The sequence below is a fragment of the Rhinolophus hipposideros genome, assembly GCF_964194185.1.
Source record: "Rhinolophus hipposideros genome assembly, chromosome: 16".
Lineage (NCBI taxonomy): Eukaryota > Metazoa > Chordata > Mammalia > Chiroptera > Rhinolophidae > Rhinolophus > Rhinolophus hipposideros.
Window position 1 is genome coordinate 758,991 of NC_138062.1, and position 19,841 is coordinate 778,831.

At 48.9% G+C, this 19,841-nt stretch overlaps 1 protein-coding gene across 14 annotated transcripts in view; it reads right to left on the reverse strand.

Annotated features, from left to right (window-relative positions):
• Positions 1–7,666: 7,666 nt before the first annotated feature.
• CAMK2D (calcium/calmodulin dependent protein kinase II delta) overlaps positions 7,667–19,841 on the reverse strand; it is a gene marked incomplete at its 3' end in the record, with an annotated part of 206,572 nt that continues 194,397 nt past the window's right edge. For 8 of the 14 annotated variants that reach the window (XM_081077257.1, XM_081077266.1, XM_081077260.1 and 5 more), the window contains 5 exons: positions 15,981–16,056; positions 13,994–14,088; positions 11,945–12,173; positions 10,587–10,682; positions 7,667–9,448 (listed from right to left, as the gene is read on the reverse strand). In XM_081077257.1, the coding sequence (XP_080933383.1) occupies positions 10,616–10,682; positions 11,945–12,173; positions 13,994–14,088; positions 15,981–16,056 (467 nt within the window). Of the gene's footprint in view, positions 9,449–10,586; positions 10,683–11,940; positions 12,174–13,993; positions 14,089–15,980; positions 16,057–19,841 lie in introns of those variants that run through there. The other 6 variants (XM_081077256.1, XM_081077255.1, XM_081077265.1 and 3 more) reach the window with 2 other exon arrangements.

Consider the following 19,841-nt stretch of genomic DNA (forward strand, 5'->3'; position numbering starts at 1 on the left):
CTGTTAACAGTTTTTCCACAAGCAAAATTCTTAATTTTTTCTTTCACTGATTATGCTTTTGGTGTTGTATCTAAAAAATCATCACCAAACCCAATGTCACAAGATTTCGCCTCCTAGATGAAGCTACAGAAGAAGTACTGTAGCTTTCCATTCTGTATATAGGTTTATGAAGCATTTTTACTTAATTTTTGTGAAAAGTGTGAGGCCTGTGTCTAGGTTCTTTTTTGCACATGGATACCCAATTACTTCAGCACCCTTTGTTGAGAAAGTAACTATTCTCCACTGAATTGCCTTTGCTCCTTTGTCAAAGATCTATGGACTGTGTTTGTTTGGGACTGTTTCTTGGCTTTCCAGTCTGGCCCAATTGTCAGGGTACCTATTCTTCCACCAGCACCATGCTGGTGCTGGCTGTTCATGACTGGAGCCTTGTAGTAAGGGTTGAAATGTGGCAGTGTGACTACTCCAGCCATGTTTTTCTTCTTCAGTATTGTGTTGGCTATTCTAGGTCTTTTGCATTTTCATATAAACTGTAGAATCATTTTGTTAATTATGTACACAATAGCCTCCTGGGGTTTCGATTGAGGTTTATTGAAGCTACAGAACAAGTTGGGAAGCAATGACATAGTAACAATATTGAGTGTTCCAATCCATGAACATGGAATATCTCTCTGCTAATTTATATCTTTCTTGATTTCTTTTATCAGAGTTTGTAGTTTTCTGCATACAGATTCTGCATATATTTTGTTAGTACTTCATTTTTGTGGTATTATTGTAAATAGTATTTTTTAGAAATATTTCATTCCAGTTGTTCATTGCTGGATACAGACATGCAATCCAATTTCTTATGCTAACATTGTGTCCTGCAGCCTTGCTCTATTCACTTATTCAGTCCAGGAGTTTCCTGTTTGGGGTTTTCGGTATGAGCAATCTTGTCATCTGGGAACAAAGATAGTTTTATTTCTTTCTTTGCAATCTGTATGCTTTTCTTGTCCTATTGCACTGGTTCAAACTTCCCATATGAGGGTAAGGAGGGCTGAAAGAGGACATCCTGGTCTCGTTCCTAATCTTGGGGAAGTGTGTTCTATTTTTCACTGTTACATTTGCTGTCAGCTGTCGTCTTTCCCCCCAAAATAAAACTTAGCTGGATAATCAGCTCTAAAGCATCTTTTGGAGCAAAATTTAATATAAGACACAGTCTTATTTTACTATAACATAAGACCAGGTCTTATACGATTAATATAATAATATAATATAAGATAAGATAAGATAATATAATATAATATAACATAACATAGTATAGTATAGTATAATATAATATAACATTGGGTCTTATGTTAATTTTTGCTCCAAAGGATGCATTAGAGCTGATGGTCTGGCTAGGTCTTATTTCCAGGAAACAAGGTATGTTGCAGATGTCCTTTATCAAGGTGAGGGAGGCCACGTCTTTTTCTCTTTCCCAGTTTTGTTGAGGTTCAGTAAATAAAAATTGTGTACATTTAGCTTGTACAATGTGATGTTTTGCTATATATACATATTGTTAAATGACCACCACAGTCAAGCTAATTAGAGTATTTACAGTTACCTCCTCTTTTTGTGCTGAGAACACTTGAGCTTTTCTTTCTTAGCAAATTTCAAGGATACAATACGTTGTTATTAACCATAGTCATCATGCTATACATGAGCTCCCCAGAACTTATGTATCTTATAACTGAAAGTTTGTCCCCTCTGACCAGCCTCTCCCCTTTCCTCTTACTTCCCAGTCCCTGGCAACCACAACTCTACTCTACCTAAGAGTTTGACAGTTTTCTTAGATTCCACATGTGAGTGAGATCAGCAGTGTCTGTCTGTCTGGGTCTGGCTTTTCTCACTTAGCATAATGCCCTCTAGATACCTTCATGTTGTCACAGATGGCGCTATTCCTTTCTTCATTAGGACCTTAAATATTCTAATATTCATATATATATATATATAATCTCTAGTAATCTGCAGACAAACACTTATGTTATTCTCATATCTTGGTCCATTTGAATAAATACCCAGAAATGGGATTGCTGGATTATATGATAGTTCCATTTTTAATTTTTTGCAAAACCTTGTTGGTAGAATGTTTTATTTTCTCTCCATCTGCAGCCTTTTTTTAGCACTCTCACACAGTAGTACTATGTTTTCTCTGCACTATTGCAGCTTCTCACACAATGGGGGGGATTCCCTGGGAGATGGGCTTCTCTTCTGTTAATAGTTCACCTGGGTTACAGGGCTCAGTGTCTGTATGGGGATGTGGAGAGCTTTTGAAGTTCCAAAGCTCTTCCTGCACCAGATTCAGAGCCCATATGTTTCAGCAGTTCTGTTTACTCCTGCAGGGATCCGCCCAGATAGGTGGGGCCAGGGGCGGGGTGAGTTGTGAGAGATGGCCCAGAGCAATGGCGGCGACCACCACAGCCAGTCCCGCTTCCACAGCTCCCTTCCCTTTGCTGGAACTAGTTGGGCTGGGAATCTGTGTCTGCGGTCCACAGTTCTCAGAACAGCAAATATTCTCTTCCTTTGATCTGACACTGCTACTCTTCTGTTTCTAGCACCGGGCAGGTGGGGGCGGGGTGAGCTCTGGGAGGGTAGGGAGGGGCGGCTAGTCTCAGTGCCTAAGGCTTCCGTTCTCTGCTCGGCAGTGAGGGCTTAAACCACCGATTTCAGCCCTCTTCCCTCAGTCTTTGCTCCGAGGTCTGCCGTGAGCGAGCGTTGGGTTCAGCGGTTTGGTATGCTGCCCCCTCAGCCCTGTGGGCCGTAAGCGGAGCCCTAGCAGTCCAAGTCCTTCCCTCTCCCGCAGCTGCGGAGGATCCGGGAGCAGCGGGCTCCGAGCACTGAGCTAGGTCTGTGTCCTGCGCCCGCGCGGCTCGTCTCCGCACTTCTCCTCTCCCTCCTCCCCCGCTCGCGCGATTCACCCACCTGGAGGTGAATTCAGTAGAGGGCCTCTTGGTCTTGCCTGTCTGCTGTGCAGGGAGTCCTTTGTGGAGTTATTGTTGTCCGATTAGTTGTAAATTCCAGGGGAGCTTTACAGAGGCTCACTTCACGCCGCCATTTTGATGATGTCTCCTTCCAATTTGTCATTTTGTTTTAACGTGGATGAGGTGCTGTAGGAATTTAATGTATCTATATAAATTAGCTTGTGGTAAATGGTTTGTAACACATCATTTCTGCATCTCCAGGAACCACGTACTGGTTGCGAGGACTTCCTGTGTGTTCCTTATCATTTGTGATCGAAAATTCAGTTTTCTGTTCCTTTAAACCTAAAGAAGTTCCAATTTTTTGCACTAATGCTGAAAGCTTGTACTTTAGCTACAGTAGAGTTTCTTTTTTTTCAAGTAATTACGACCTGAGCAGTTTACAACCCTGGGATTACTCTCAAGCAGCTCCTATGTGGGCTGGGAGCCCCAGCTTTTTTAAGTGTAAGAGAGGAGAAAAATTCATTAATTTGTTCGTTCAAATAGAAGGAGCTGTTGAGCTTCCACTGTGTCCCAGATACTTTTCTAGGAGACAAAGAGACAAAATCCCATCCTCACAAGAAATAAAGCAAGGCAAACTGTGATGTGGAGACAGCACGTTACATTTGACGTCTTGGATGAGATAGTCAGTGAGGGCTTCACTGAATCGGTGACTCGATTTTGTGAAGAAAGAAGAAAGCGAAGGAGACAGCCACTTAGGTTTCTGAGGAAGGACATTTCAGGCAGAGTGCTGGGGCTCAGGGCAGGCCAACCCACGTGGCGTATTGCTTACTTTTAATAATTTACTTTAAAAGCAGCCGGTGCCAAAAAGGCATTCTGACTCTTCTGTGCCTCTGAAGGCAGGAACGGGCCCCTTCCCACACCAGGAGGAAAGAGAAATCCTTATCATCAGGCAGAGGGGATTCAGGATGAGAAGCCAGGATTTACAACCTTGTTACTTGTTACCAATTTACTACCCAAGCCTGAACTCTACTTATGTCCTTACTAATGAAGCACCCGAACCTGAGTTTCTTTATTTTGTCAAATCCTCATGCATTTACTGTTTCTGCATCTAAACGTATAAAAGCTGCTTGCTTCGGTCATTTTTTTGGGGTCCCATTTCTGAGATCTCCTTACATACCTACATATGTAATTAAGTTTGATTTTTCTCCTATTAATCTGTTTCATGTCAATTTAATTCTTAGGCTAGCCAGAAGAACCTAGAAGGTAGAGGAAAACTTTCTCCCCTAAAATGGTCAGTAGCAAGTGTAAAGGCCCTGAGGTGGTCATATCCTGGCATGCCCAGGCAGAGAGAGACGACAGGAGCCGCCTCAGGTTGCGCTCGGAGGTCAGTCAAAGGACTCTGTTTTCACTCTGAGACGGAAAACTTTTGGAGGGTTTGTGCAGAGAAGTGATAGCTCTGACTTCTGTCTTAACAAGCACATTGTAGCTGCTGCACTGAGAAGAAACAGAAGCAAGACGAGCAGAAGCTGAGGCCAGTGAGGGGACATTCCTACTGTATTAGAGAACACGACAGTGGTGTGGCATGGGAGGCAGCTGGGGGGCGGAGGAGTGCTTATGTTCTGGTTACCTTTTGGAGGTAAAGCTCATAGGATTTCAACCAGAGGAAACAAGAAAGACACCAAATTTCTGTTTGATCCAGGAGGTGCCAGTTCTTGAGATTGGAACTAGTTGTCAGGGAGCAGGTTTCGGCAGAGTATCACCAGCTCAGGTCTGGACGTTTATTTTGAGATGCCTCTTGGGTCTACACTGTAGATTTCAAGTCAGGCAGTTGCATACCTGTGTTTGGAGATTAGGGGAGCATTCAGGCTGGAGGTTTAGCTGAATCATTAACATAATTGAACGCCACTGAGATTGGATACAATTATCGTGGGGAGTGAGTGAAGATAGAAAAAAAGAGTTCCAAAATTTAAGTCAGGTTGATGAAATGGGAGCAGTTAGAGTGGGAGGGAGTGTCTGCAACTGCAGGAAGAAAACCAGGCGAATGTGTTGTCTGAAAGATGGGAGAAAAGAATGTTCCCAGACGGAGACAGTGGACAACCGCTAACCGCTGCTGAGACAGCGGGACACAGGGACTTGGTCCTTGGCATTTGCATGGCGGTTGCTAGTGAGTTGGGGGACTGTTTTGTGGTGTGTGGGCACCTGGTGGGTTTAGAGGGAATGGGAAGAAAGAAACTGAAGACGGCCCTCACCGGGTCCTGAAGAAAAGACATGGGCACTGGTGGAGAGGACAGTCCACCATAGATGCCATGACCCGGGACGAGGGGCGTGTGGCCTGTGCTGGAGCAGCGACCTTCCATCTGCAGCAAGAGCAGCGGGAGCCAAAGGTGGGACCGGCGTGGGAGCGAGGCGCAGCCCTCCCTAGAGTGGGGCTGCGGAAGGCGTGTTGGGTGCAGGAGAAAGGAAGCCTGCACTAGTGGGCAGGGGGAGCCGCGGAATGTCCAGGAAGGCAGCCTGGGGTGGGGGGTGCATGGGGGTGGTTGGGGGTGTAAGTAGGCTGTGGCTTTCCAGGTGAGTGGGGAGGGGGAGGACGCAAGGCTGAAGCTCTAACCACTGGGTGACGGGCTCATCTAGGTGAAGCCCACTGTCATGTGTTGGTGGCTGCGTCTGGCACCGCCCCCGCCCGGGGGTCCCCCAGGTCCCGGCATCGGGCTGGAGGCAGAGCGTTGCCGGCCTTGAACAGTTCACCCTGCATGGCCATGTCACTGCTGCAGGAAACATCGTGACAGTCCTCTGGTGAAGACTGAGAATGGGATAAACTAAAGTCATTTTACATGGAAACTGCAGCTGATCTTCCTTTAACAAATCAAAGGGCACCTCACAAAATTTTGTGGTTTGGGTTCGTTTTTATGGATCTCAATTTTCTTATCAAAACGGAATTAAAATACTTCTGGGCTCTTTAGCCGCACAGGCCCAGCAGGAAGTCAGCGGCCTGAGTGTACACATGACCCAGGAGTACTGGGGCACCTCGGTCTGAGAACCAAAATGCCCACGGTGCCAGCAGCAAAGTTGAGAGTGAAGCTTTTGGGGTCGGGGCCACACTCTCCTCAAGGAGACATGGGCTGTTCTGACTGCTGCCATGGCCCACAGGACCAGTGTGGCTGACCCTTTTCAGATGAATTAAGCCAGAAACCATGACTTTTACATGAAGTAGAACTATCCAATTTTAAAATGTTGGCGGCAATAAATGAAAGCTAAAAACATTTTATTTTTTTTATTTATTTATTTTTACGGACACACCAGAAATTTCAGTTGTAAAGCATTTGTAAAAACCTTTAAAATGCTAATCCTGGGGTGAGATTACTACTTAATCTCGGCAATGTTTCCTCCTAGAGACTTACTTCTGAGAACTGGCTCTGCTTGGTGGAAAGTAGGAACACGTGACACTTTGTGTGGCTGTCCCAGGCCCGGTGGTCTGACTGTCACGTCCTGGACACAGAGTCTGCTGTGCTGACAAAGGAACTGAGGGAAACGCCCTACAGGTCAGCAGATTTTATTTACGGAAATCCCTCAAAGGTTGTGCTTCTTACGTTCACCCTTGCATTATATTTCATTCTTTTATTTATACAGAGATTCAAAATTTCAGTTACTTACAATGAAGAGTCTGAGCTTTTTCCTAGAACAGACTGACTGTCTGTATTTCCTGTGCCCCACTTTGGCTAGAGGACTATCTCATTTTCCCACTGAGACATCTGGTTACCAGTGTATCCTCAGCATTGTGAGCAAAACTAGACAGAACAGCTCATGGTAAAAGCGTTCCATGCTCCCCGAGAGGGAATAAGAGCAATGGGCGTATAAAGGTGAGCAGCCAGGTGGTTACAGCTGCACCCCTTAATGCTACCTGCCTGACAGTCCTGCAGTACCAGAGCCCAGCACCTCTGACCCTCACAATATCCTTGCTAACTGGCATGTTTTCTCTCATCAGACAACCACGGAAACTGAGGGAAGAGGCAACGTGCTCAGTGTCGATGGCAGGCAGCCCTGGCCTTAGTGCTGGGCCACAGCTCAGCAACGGCTCGTGCCCACCTCTCCCTCCCTGGCCTCACACGTGCTTGGCCCCCAGCTCTGGCCGCCAGACAGGATACTTCAGTGGAGACACAAGTAAAGGTATGTTTTCTAAACAGTGTGGTTGGCGGGACAGGGGAACATGACTTCACAAGTACTGGGAGAGGTCAGAGCATGAATTTTAAAGACTAAGAATTATGTTGAAGAGGTAGGGGGAGAATATTCTGGGTTAGAAACACATGTGGTGCTTTCAGTAAACGGGAAGGGGCTGAGTGTTCTGACCACTCTGTCCAAGCTGGGCGGGGCTGACACACTTGCCTGTTTACTGAAGATGATGACACTGTCATGTTTTATGGTTAGATTAGGCTGAAAATGGAACCAGCAGCCCTGAGAAGGATGGGTTGGAGGAACGTTTAGAAACTTTGCAGACTCTTACCTGTTTCTAACTTACTTTGCTTTCAGACCAGTTTTCCTAGGAGGGAATGTTACTTTGTTCATACAGTAAATGAAGCTGCCATCACCACAAGTCCATCCTTAAAAGGCAGCTTTTCATCTTTACTGAGAAATAAGTGGTTAAGACCTAATGAGACCAGAACACGCACCGTTGGCATGAGGTGGCCTCAGGCATGAGTGTGGTACCTCCCCCGAAGAAAGAAATGGACGCATTGTCAGCAGAAATCACAAATTTATTAACTCTTAAATATATCAATCAGTCATTTACCATTATGGCAAGAAATATATACAGTGTCCCATGGTAAATTGCAGTGTTTCAAAATGATAGAAGGTAATAAATGTGAAACCCGATCGTGGTGGCGAACAAAGCACAATTTCCTGGAGTCCTATGGAGACAATGTGAGCTACGGTGAAACATCAACACCACGTGCTACGTTAAAAGTGTAAAAAAAAAAAACCCACTTCATACTTATGTTTTAAAAATACATGTATGCCACGTATAGCCGTTTCACAAAAAGGTAGCAGAAAGTAAAAAGGGAAAATGAGGCCATTACTTCACAGATCTCATTGGCAGGTTAACATGGCTCAATACATTTACTGTATTTATTTATTTTAAATATATATATTGTTTTAAATTGTGTAATAATTATCAGAAAAGCTTCAATCCGTCTACCGTACATCCACTAGCAACAATATCTAAGGCGATTAGTAATCAACACAGAAGGGTGAAATGAGAGAAAGGAGGGCTGTTTTTGCTGTTTTTGTTTTTTGCTTTAGGACAGGCTTCTGAGGTTGCAGATCTCTATGGTTACTGTCAAAATAACGCTGGGGGAGGTCCATGCACTACAGGCAGCGAGCAGCACAGAGAACAGGGGGGCGTTCCCTTGTCTTGGTTTTGAAATTGGAGCATCCTGACTCCTTGCAGGAAGATGTATACTCTGACAAAAAGGGAAGCTCAAAAAGCACAAGTAGCAACGACCAAGTTCAAAGCACATATGAGAATGGAAAAGCTGGCGGCCTGTCCAACTTCAGAAAACCAACCGGGACGCGCAGTGTGCGCGTGCGCACGAGGTGGTCACCCCGGCAGTGCTGGGCCTCGGGTCACGCAGCCCTAACGCCCCCCGGGGCGACAGCCTGGCAGCCAAGCTTGAGCTTAAGCCAACTGAAAACCTTTCAAGTTTTGACACCATTTTTGTGGGCCCTGCAGACCATCGAAACTGCAGGCTGTCTCCCTCTGAAAGGCCTTGGTTTTCACTTTACCTTCATTATGCAGATTTCACTCTTCTCACACACTACTAGACAAAAGGAAAAAAGTAGAGAACAGGCAAAAAGGGAAGGAACAGGATAAAATGAAGAAAACAGCAGATTTGAGAAAGGAATAAAAATTTCAACCCAGCGAATTCAGCAGAGCACTGCCAGCACAGCAGAGTGACAAACGCGGCAATGACCTGACCGATTCAGTTCACAGCCGGGCCGATCGACAGGATGTCACATGGCAGCGAACCACCCGATTTCGCTTCCACAGCCACGTGCACCCTCTTCCACTGTTGAACAGCAACAAAGCTTTTAGTGGAAAACCACCCATTTCAACCACGATCACACCAGGAAACTGAAGTTAGTTTTTGCCCTTTTTTGTTGAACAAGCAAAAACAGGTTAACATCAAAGAGTTTTTAAAAAGTTACATTGCTCTCACAAACCGTCCTTGGAGAACAGTAATGGTGAAGTCTGTTAAATCTTGGCAAAAAGAAACTGGATGAACAGGTTGTACTTGGAGTAGGGTGGAACTTTTGTGTGGCCCCCTGTTTGCATGGAACACCCCCACAGCTGAAGTGGAAACGAAGTACAGAAGGAACAGATGACAAGACGCGGCGTCACATGTGCACACATTGGACCTTCACGCCTTCATGCACTCACACAGGCATGAAGAGGGGGGCCCAGGTTCCCGTCCAGACGCCTGGAGACGTGAGGCTGAAGTGGCACTGTCCTCATTTAGCTGCAAGGAGAAGGAGGACAAGTTACACTGTTCTGCAAAGTCTCGTCACGTTGCTTCGCCAAAAGGACCTGATCACTCATCTGAGTAAGAGGTGAAAGTACTTAAGAGATCTTGCTTGCAGTTGTTAAAGGTACAATATACAATGTTAAACAGACAATATTCACATGGGAAACCAAGGTTAATGATCTGTCAATTTGTCCACACAGTGCTAAGCTGAAAATACAGCCAGGGAGCCAGGCTTCAATCACAAGATTAGATCTCAGTGGACATTTTAAGCATTCCTGTTTACCAGACACATTAGCGAATGGACATTATCACTTGCTTGAACGAGGCTAAACATGGAAATGCATCCTTAGCTTCTGTCATTGTTCCCAGACTCGATGGGATGGCAAACCTAGAAGCCCACTTCACAGGGAATGTAGACTTAGCCGTCGGGACGGTGTGGCCCTTCTCCTTCAGCTGGAGGACTTGTGTCTTGACACAACAGCCAGAGCAGCTCCTTCAGCTCTGAGGACGCCCAGGGCTGCGAGCGGGAAAATACCCACAACAGAACCACCTAGGCCCGAGTCCTGGCCCAAGTTAGAAACAAACCTTAACCACAGCACAGGCTCGAACTGAGTTACAGTCAACTTCCAGTTACCCTCTGGAATCACCCAGTTTGTGTTTTGATCCCGAGCGCGACCTCCTGTGTTCTGTCCTCAAGGTCAAATGCCACGACAGGCAGGCAACGAAAGGCCACATAAGCCTTTGCCACGTGCGTGTCAGGGACTGCAACCTCGTGGAAACCAGGAGGATGCCCGGGGTCCCGAGCGGGACGTGAGTTGGGTGTGGATAACTGAGAGCTGACGTAACCGACGTCTCCTGTGAGACCTTCAGCCTGTGTGGAAACCCCACGTCCCGTATGCTGGAGGCAGCTCTTCTCTGCGCTTGTCCCTTTAGAAGAAGGGCTGTGCTGCAAAATGGTGCCACACCTTAGCCTCGTGAGCTCATGCAAAAATGCTGTGAGTTTCCAAAGACCCTTTACGGTTGTCACTGAGTAGATGGCAGGGGACGATACCTGAAGGGGCAGGAAACCAGCCATGCAGCGTTCCAGTCACCAGCTCCACTCCCAAAGTGCCCAGGGCAGGGTGTTACTTACAAGACCCACATGGGAAGGGCTTTCGTGCCTTAGATGTTTTGCCACAAAGAGGTGCTTCCTGAGAAGTTTTCCTTCCCATTTGGAATACAGGAGGGCCTATCAAGAGAAGCCCCACTTAAGCCTCCTGGCAAAAACTGACGTTTTCTTCAGCAGGCTCGATCCCATACATACTCGGGGAGCTGTGGGAGCCCTAACCCCCCAGGACTGCAGGAACCAGCCCTTCCTGCCACAGGAACAGGCAATGTGGGCCTTACCTCTGGGGGTAAAAACACACACTAAATGGGCGTCTTCATTACTATTCTGTTCCTAACTTCCTCTTAAGCACAGCTATTGTCTTCAGAGTGAATGTCAACCTGTCTTCTGTTGTTTTCCTTGTTGACCCCCTTTTTACAGATCCACCTGTACAGCAGGTATTTGTAAGGCTACAGAGAAGGCCTTGTAAAGCCCCTGGGGCACATAAGTAAGCCAAGAAGCGCTGCAGCGTTCTCAGGAGTGAGCTTCACGGCCCATCCCTCCCCTAGGTACAAACAGGTGGTGCTGCACCTGTGCTGAGAGAATCGCCACTTCCTGTTAACTGTCAGCCTTATTCCCACTGCTCCCTCGACTCCAGGGGGACCCCGACTCCCTCACCCCCAACCTCTGCCCAGCCACGCTAATGTGTTGACACTGGGCCCGCGTGTGGTTCCTCGAGCTTGGACGTTTGCCCTGTGTTCCTTCCAGACCTCCAAGTTCACTCCCACTGTTGCCAACGGTCTGCTACCCTGGGCTCACCACACGCCGCTCTGACGCTGAGCACTGTCTTTACTGTATGGCTCTTCTGTCTTTGGGGTCGCAGAGAAATGGCTTTCTAAACTTGCATACACGTCACCCCCATTTCATCAGGCACAAGCGAAGCATCTCGGTGTGCAACAGCATTTGTGTAACGACTATAGGAGCACACACATAGCTGAGGTGCAGTAACAGAGACGCTTGAGTACCTGCATTTTAAGTGCTGTTTTTATAAATTTCTCTGGCCGTAGATGAGCCCTGGTAGATAATCCATGAAACGAAGCTCTGCTATCATACTGCCATTTTAGAATCCCCCGTCTGCCTGTTGTGACAGTGAAGTCACATGTGCTTTGCCTTATTCCATGAAGCCGGCCTGACTTAACCCTACGAGACCCTGGCCTGGCTAGTCCCTAGGTGACACTGCCGTGTGCTGCAGGACAGGTGTCAGCCTGCACGTGGCCGCTCGGGTGGGTGCTGCCAGAGATTACAGACTGCTTCTCATGAGACATCTCTTCCCGCCAGTGTTAAATGACACATGGCATACCATTACCAGTGGGTAAGTGACCGATGCTGAGCCTGGACACACTTACTTGATGGGGACGGTGGGCGACCCCGAGCGATGAAAGTGGACGTTCTGCCACTTGCCGTCCCGGCGGTGCCACACGCGTGTCTCTTCTGACTGCATGGTCTTTGGCATCCCGCTGCCGTCCATGTACTGCGTGAGCCGGATGTATGCGATGCAGGCGGCATCGTCACCCACCAGGTGGACGTGGGGATTCAGGATGATGGTGTGGATCGGCTTACTGCTCTTGGACAAAGCTGACAGGGAGCAACAATGGAAATGGAGCTTAGTTTCAACGTCAAGAAAACATCCATCCATCCATCCCTCCATCTCATACCATCCATCCATCATCCATCACCTATCCATCTCATACCCACCATCCATCTACCATCCATCCATACATCCATCCACCCACGCACCTACTAATTATTCACAGTAACTGGGTACCTGGCACTGTGCAAAGGACAAAGGAAAAGAGAAAGGGCAAAAGTAGATACAGCCATTATTTTCTTTGGTTCCCTTTGTACACAAGCTGCTCTAAAAACTGGGGAAAAGCTGGACAGATGTACTTATTTATAACGTGGGATGGTTGGAAACGGAAGTGTAACACAAATGGAGGTGGAGGAGGCCTGGTGCAGGTGCTTCCAGAGATTACAGACTGCTTCTCCTGAGACATCTCTTCCCGCCAGTGTTAAATGACACATGGCATACCTGTCCTCTGAGGCCACTAGACTCCTGTAACCTGACCTGAAATACCTCAGTCATCTCTTTGAAAATGAGCTCCTGAACGAAGCACTGGGCAGCTGACAGGCTATCCTGGGGTCTTGTCTTTGTGAGTTGGTGACATACATGGGACAAGGGGCATATACTGAGCGTCAGGCACGGAACCTGCAGTCTCCAGCATGGGACCAGCACGACTCTGCCCTGTCTCACTCTGGGGTTCCCTCATTTAGTAGAGTCCCCTCCCTGGTAGCCCGGCTGTGGCCAGCCAGTCAGCAGCCACAATTCTGTGCTGGCCGTACAGCCGGGTGTGTCCTGCAGCCCTTTGCTTTCACTGGGCAGCCCAGGCCGGGCTCTGGCCTTTGGTGTTTGGATAGCGGCTGCCCATTGTAGTTCTCCCAGGACTAAGAGACACAGAGATGCCCACTCTGAGGTCTCCAAGACAGGCAGGCTGTCTGACCTCCTAAGTGGACATGCTTCCTGTTCTCTGAAGGGCTCTAGGACCCCTGTGCTGCCATCACAGAAGACAGAACGCCCACCACGAGGAGCACACGTCAGGGATGTCACAGGGGGCAGAGCGCATCAGCTCTCTCAGGGGACAGAAGATGCCGCCAGTGGCCGAGAGGTCACTTATGGAAGCTCTCAAGGCCCATTTCCTGTCCAGTTACCTGTTGGCTTGCAAATGCCCAGTGCACATGAGAAAAGTAATTCCTGGGACACACTGTGACAATCCATGCCAGCAGACTGCCCTGTCACAGCCTGGGGACCTGACCATTACTGTACTCCTTATGCTCGAGCCCCTGGCACGCATCGAGCAGACGGGGGGAGTGGGGAATGCAGGGGTTTCTGTCCACACTTTCCAGGTGGCCTGAAGGATTCCACACGAGTTCCTGTTGTCACTTTCTCTGAAATGAAGCCTGTCCTCTGAGGCCACTAGACTCCTGTAACCTGACCTGAAATACCTCAGTCATCTCTTTGAAAATGAGCAGGAAGTAGGCTCAAAAGCATTCCCCACTGTGGAATGTTCTGGCACGCTGTGCCCTTTTGTATTTTTTCATGTATAAACAATGTTTTATGGGAACTTGAAATAACACATTTTTGGTAACGCATTTTGCACCTTGTATCGTGTGTTTACTGGGACTTATGTGGGGTGTATTCAGTTAACATTACTTTTTATGCAAAGTCAGATATTTTTCAAAACATACCAACACTTTTAACCCTGTCATCCTGCCACCACCCACACGATTTCAAATACTAAAAATTCTCATTGCCTAAAAAGAGCCAAAGAATCTGCAGGTTTGACAGACATTGCAAGGGAAGCTGAAAAGGCACATTATTCACTTTAAAGTAACTGTACCATTTTCAAAGTAGAATCGATGAAAGTCCATCCCTTCCACTAGATTGCCCAAAGCTTCAGGTTCAAAAGCAGTTAGGCCTGGGTCACAGATTTTTCTGCAGGAAAAGAAAAATCATGAAAATAATAAATGAGTTAATGTTCTTTGTTGTTTCACACATATCCATTTGATTTACCCAACAGTCACTGAAGGAGTCTCTAAAAACCAAAGACCCCATGTCTATCGTAGGCTCTGGGAAGGCAGTTTGAGGAGGAGACTCTAAGAACACTCCCTGCAGAGAACTGACGGGACAAAAAGCAAAGGTAACACAGCCAGCCCCGTGGACAGAAAGGTGCAAACCGTAGGTGTTTCCTCTTAAACATTTTGACCTTTTCTTTTCCAAGGTGAATTCTCTAGGATTCCCCAGTCTTTTAAATGCTGTTCAAGTCTAGGTTACTCTCCAGATCTGCAAAGTCAAGTCTGGCTCGACAATTAAATCCTTTGGGAATAGTTTCTGACACCTCCTATGTTCATGACAAACATCCGTATTATGATCAATTGGAAAGCAGGTGTCACTTCCTACACTTCCTGGCAACATTCATAAGACAATTAAACTTGTGTTTAAAGTTTATTTAACTTTTAAAATAAAATTAATAAAAGGTTCAGATGCAGAGATTTGTTCTTTTTAATCCTAGTTTTGATTCAACAAAGAGACACATTGTTTTAAATATGTGTTCAGATAACAGCAATGGGTTTTCTTTGCATAAACTTATTTGTTCAACAAAGAATTGTTCAATACCCATTATGCAGTAGAAATTCTTTGAAACAAACAATATGACACCAAATTAATTCCAGGATAGAAATATTTACGAAGTGCTCGATAAGCAGGTAACAAACGTGCACACGGGGCAGGAGAGATCTAAGAGAAAGATTTGTGCAGGGCTCTAGCGATGAGAGGGAGCCTTTCCGGAGGGTGTAAGGTGGCGGGCGGAACTGACTCAGGGCTGTGCAGTACGGCGTGTGTGTGCGCGTGTGTGTGTCACAACGGCTCCTGTTGACACCTGAGCTGCGCAGACACATGCGAGTCCCATGGGAACACAGGGGTGAACAGCTCCCTGGGCTTGCGGAGGTCATGGTTAGGATTCTCAGAGATGGTGACGCAAAATCTTGATTTGAACAATTAGTGGAAGTTCACAAAGGAGATAAAAGGAGCCCAAATGGAAGGAGTTTGGACTGTTTATCGATAGGATGGGGCGACACCTAAATTTCATATGGAAATTCCCTGTTTGGAAAGGAAAACATTTTAACTGTTCAACAGAAATACAAGTTTCAAAAGCTTAACTCACGGCAGTTCTTGAAAGTCCTGTTCACAGAATGTGGAACTGATGTTGTTCAGAATACTTTTAAAGTAGAAAATGCTTTGAAAATAATCACCATGGTTACTCTTTGTGATCAAGAAAGCCTTAATGGGGGAAAGGGCGGGGGGCTCGAAGTTCGCCTCAGACTTCCTGGTGGGCAGGTGTTTTCAAGCTCAAAGTCAAGCCTACACAATGTCTTTCTAAGGAGGAAGTGGAAGAACAGGGTTCCTATGGTAACAGGAACTCATTCTGCCAGGGACTGTCACTTCCTCTGGAAACGGAACGGCGCTCGGCACTGGGGATACCAGTGTTTAGTCCCATCTGGGCACAGACACCACCTGAGATCACGGAAGCACAGTCTTTTCCCCAAACTGTTAGTCTGTTTTTTCTCGCGTGTGCATGTGTGCCGCACGCATGTGCCTCTCTCCTGAAACAGGCTTTGGGTTGATAACAGACTCACAAGCTGCACGGGCGTGTGTGTACTCTGGACAGTGTGGCAGAGCCGTCTCAGGACCTTTTCTCCCCAGAAGGCTCTACCTGGCAGGTCCTGAGAGGCTGTCCCGGCCCGGTGCACAAAACGGGGACAGGCCAGGGCCTGCGCCAGCGAGGGCCCCGCGGGGGCGAGACCAGCAGCCAGCTGTGCTGTACTTACGTGTAGGCCTCAAAGTCCCCGCTGTTGATGGCTTCGATCAGCTGCTCAGTGACCTTGATGATCTCCTGCTTCCGCGCTAAGAGCAAGGACACAGAGGCGGGTGAGAGCACAGGACGGAGCCACACAGACGCCCGCCCAACAGGGGTGCCGCTTCCCGCAACAGGGGGCAGCCACTGAGACTTGCCTCATGGGGCCTCGCCCACCCCTGCCACCCACTGCTGGAGCACGAGCACCCCCGTGGCCTGGCTGTGCCGGCCGGCGAGCACCCCTGTGGCCTGGCTGTGCCGGCCGCTGAGGATCCCCGTGGCCTGGCTGTGCCGGCCGGCGAGCACCCCCGTAGCCTGGCTGTGCTGGCCGGCTGGGGAGGAGCCTGCCTGCACGCCAGGCCAGACTCACGCCCTCAGGTGACTCCCAGCGAGCATGAGCACTTTGGGGCGCTCGGCCACCTGCTGCTTGCTGGATAGTGACAGAGGCCTGGAAAGCCCAGGCTGTATTTTTAATTCGTTCTCATTACCTTTAGCATTACATTTTCTGTAAGTATTTGCATTGTTTTATTGTTCAGTTCAACCTCCTCTACAAGAGGACACCACCCAGCGACTGCCATCAGTCCAGGGAAGTGGCCCCACGGATAAGTGGCATGCGTGTGGGCAGCTGCTCAGATGGCGTCCCCGGAGCTGTCGCCTGGAACCCCCACAGGACTCGCTTCCGGACGCGACCAGCACAGCTGTTACCAGCTGGCTCGGCTCACACTGCTCACTGGGCCTGCCTTTTCCAATCACACCCTCTTCTGCGTGCCCCCGTGTGTCCCTCCCTTCACGAGTGGGTGCCTGCTGTGTGCCACGGCCACCTCAGTGGCATCACCCCACTGCTGGCTGTAGGTCACAAGCACACTTTTCTCAATGGGGCCCGTCCTCCTGCTAAGATTAAAAGGTCAGGGCCAGGAGCACGTCTGCACCGGTAGCCCACGTGTGCAACAAGACAGAAGCACACGTTTGTGAGTCTGAGCACCTGAGGTGGCGGCCTCTTCTTGGCTTCAGAACACTGTTCTCTTATGCATGAAACATGGATGAAATGCTGTTAAAACTAAATGTCACTGAAGTTTGTGTTAAGAGTGTTGTGACCCTTCTCAAATCGCTGTAAGCCGGGCGCGTCGCACAGTGGTCTCCACCCTCCTCACTGAGGCTGCCGTCTGCACGGAAGCAGCTCAGGTCTGCGCCCAGCTGGTCACTGATCGGAGGCCGCTCTGCATTTTTAATGAACCTCATCTTCACTGAGAGGAGTTTCCCACGAACCTAAACATTCACGTTCACTTTCAAAACCCCAGGTTTTCCAGGTTACTATTGTCCTTATTCAAAATAAATGCTCTGCAAATGTAACTTGACGTCACTGAGATGACCTTGTAAAAACATGAGCTGTCCATCAAATGGTTACTAAACTGTGAAGGTCAGTGATATTCAACCCCCCCTTAGGTCAGATCAGGAAAACAAAACAGGGTTTCTTAGCTCCTACACACATCAGACGCTTCCTACCTTGTTCACTGATGGTCACGATAACACATGTGACCCCAACTCACACTGCCAGCATGTGGTGGGACAGTTCTGGAACAGGGGTGTGCCAGTGGCACATTCTGGCAGGAAAAGAGTCATGTGTGTGTGGCCTCCAGGGAGCACGTAGCAGAAGACGTGCCAGCTGACCCCACTGCGGAACATAGCAGACCACGGTGCAGGCGCTCACAGACCAGAAAGTGTGACACCCACGCCTGCTCCCTACCTTAAAGCTCGTTGAAAATGAACGGCTCCTCAGTTTGCTGTCCATGGCCCCAGGAACGAGCCATGGTTTAGAAAAGAAACATACAAAACTAAGAAGGAAGAAAGCGACAAGCATAACGTCGCTCCCAGAGCCTCACGGGGTGGCCACTGGGTGTGGAGAGGGAAATGTGCAGGGTCCCCTCACGGCAGACGCTGCTGGAGCTGCCTTCCCACAGCAGGTCAGGGCTGCTGGTGGTGATGCTGTCTCCCCTGGCCCTGTGGCCACGTGCCAGCTCTTCCAGGTTGCGTGCCACCCGGCGTACTCTGTCCTCAGTCACAGCAGCCTTCTCTGGGCTCTGCTCCAGGACAGCGGTGCTTGAGCCAGGGCGGTACTTGAGGCTGCCCTTTCCACAGAAGCAGGGTGACTGCCTTCGCTCGCGGCCACGGAGACTGTGGGTCACGGTGGCACATGACAGCTGATGCCGTGGGGAGAGCAGAGGGACAGTGAGGGTTTGATGCCAGCAGACTCTGTTCTCGGCAGCACTGAGGTGAAGGGACAGTCATTGTGCTCGGCCTGGATACCCACGTTCTGTGGGGAGGGGCTGCTGGCATCTCCCTTCCGTCCTCCTGAATACTAAGGAATGGCCACCCCAGACCAGAGTGAGGACAGTGTGTGATGTGGCACTGTGACACTGAGCTGACGTTCCCTGAATAGCTGGAGCTTCTGCCAGCCCTCAGTCACAGGAACCGATCACCAAGTAGTTCTGGCTATAGAACAAGTGCCCAAGCCACACCCATGGGTCCCCAGGTGGTCTCTGGGGAATTCCAGGTCCCCATGGGGAGGGACGAAGGAGGGGGCACGCTCCACATTCAGTAACTCCCCCTGTAAGCGCACATGAGGATGGGAACATGGTTAGGTTCAAATTCCTAGTTTTTGGCTCTTTCATTGTTCTAAAGAGGCCTGGAAGGGTGACATAAGAGGGAGGATGGTCCCAGGGCTGTAAAGAAAACGAACCCTGAAAAGCGAGTCCTCTCATGACAAAGCCATTGGCTTCCACCTGCTGCAGCACGGCCAGCCCTGTGTGGGACGCGGACAGAGCTGCCCCTCTGGTGGAGGGACTCGCAGGGGCTGCTTGTGGGCCCCTCCTCAGCAGTGGTCTCATCACAGGGCCTCAGCCACCAGCATGCGTTCTCTGCCTGGCCTTGCCATGTTTCCGTCCCTTTCCGAGGCTGTGAGGCTGGCTTCTCCCCACACTCTGCCCCTACATCTTTCTCCATCATCTACATTCCACAGCCCGACAACTGCCACATTGTTACAGTGGTACCTCAGTTTTCCAACGTAATCCATTGCTGAAGACCGTTCGAGTGTTCGAGTTATGAAACGTTCGAAAATCGAGGCACGGTTTCCCCATAGAAAGTAATGGGTTAATCCATTCTAGACCTTTAAAATCAACCCCTAAAACTGTAAATATAGCATGCATTTTACTATCTAATGATACCATAGATCCATAATATTTATGGCATTCATAAACCGAAATGTTCATCAACGGAGACGTTCGAAAACTGAGGTACCACTGTACCTCCTTTCCAGACCTTTCCTCCAGATCAGTGTGTCTGTGCCCATTTTGGCATCTCTGGGAGGCTGTCTTGAACGCAGGTTGAACCCAACACCCCTAAACCGAGCCTAGAAACTGCCAGCACCACACACCTGTGTGCCATTCGGGGTCTCCTTCCTACGGATTGAAAACAAACCAGGAGCTGGTTGACTCCTTCGCCCGACCCCACCCTCCCTCTCAGTTCATGTGGATTCTGCCACTTCGTCTGACATCCACGTCTGGCCTCCTTCACCATCTTACCGGTACGGGCCCCGTTTCCTGTCCTGGGTACATACGGAGGAGAGCCCTGAACCTACGACCTAGAGGCTGCAGGTCTGGCTGGACCCCTCGAGGCTCCACCACTATGTAGGCGCCGCCCCCCAGGCCTCTCCAGCCACGCCACTGCCCCCGCTACTGGGGCCAGCCCTCTCGCTCACCGCGCGTGCTCCTGGAAGGCTGTCCCATCTCTGCCTCCATTTCCCATACCACCTCTCAATTCAACTACTGTTTCAAGGAGG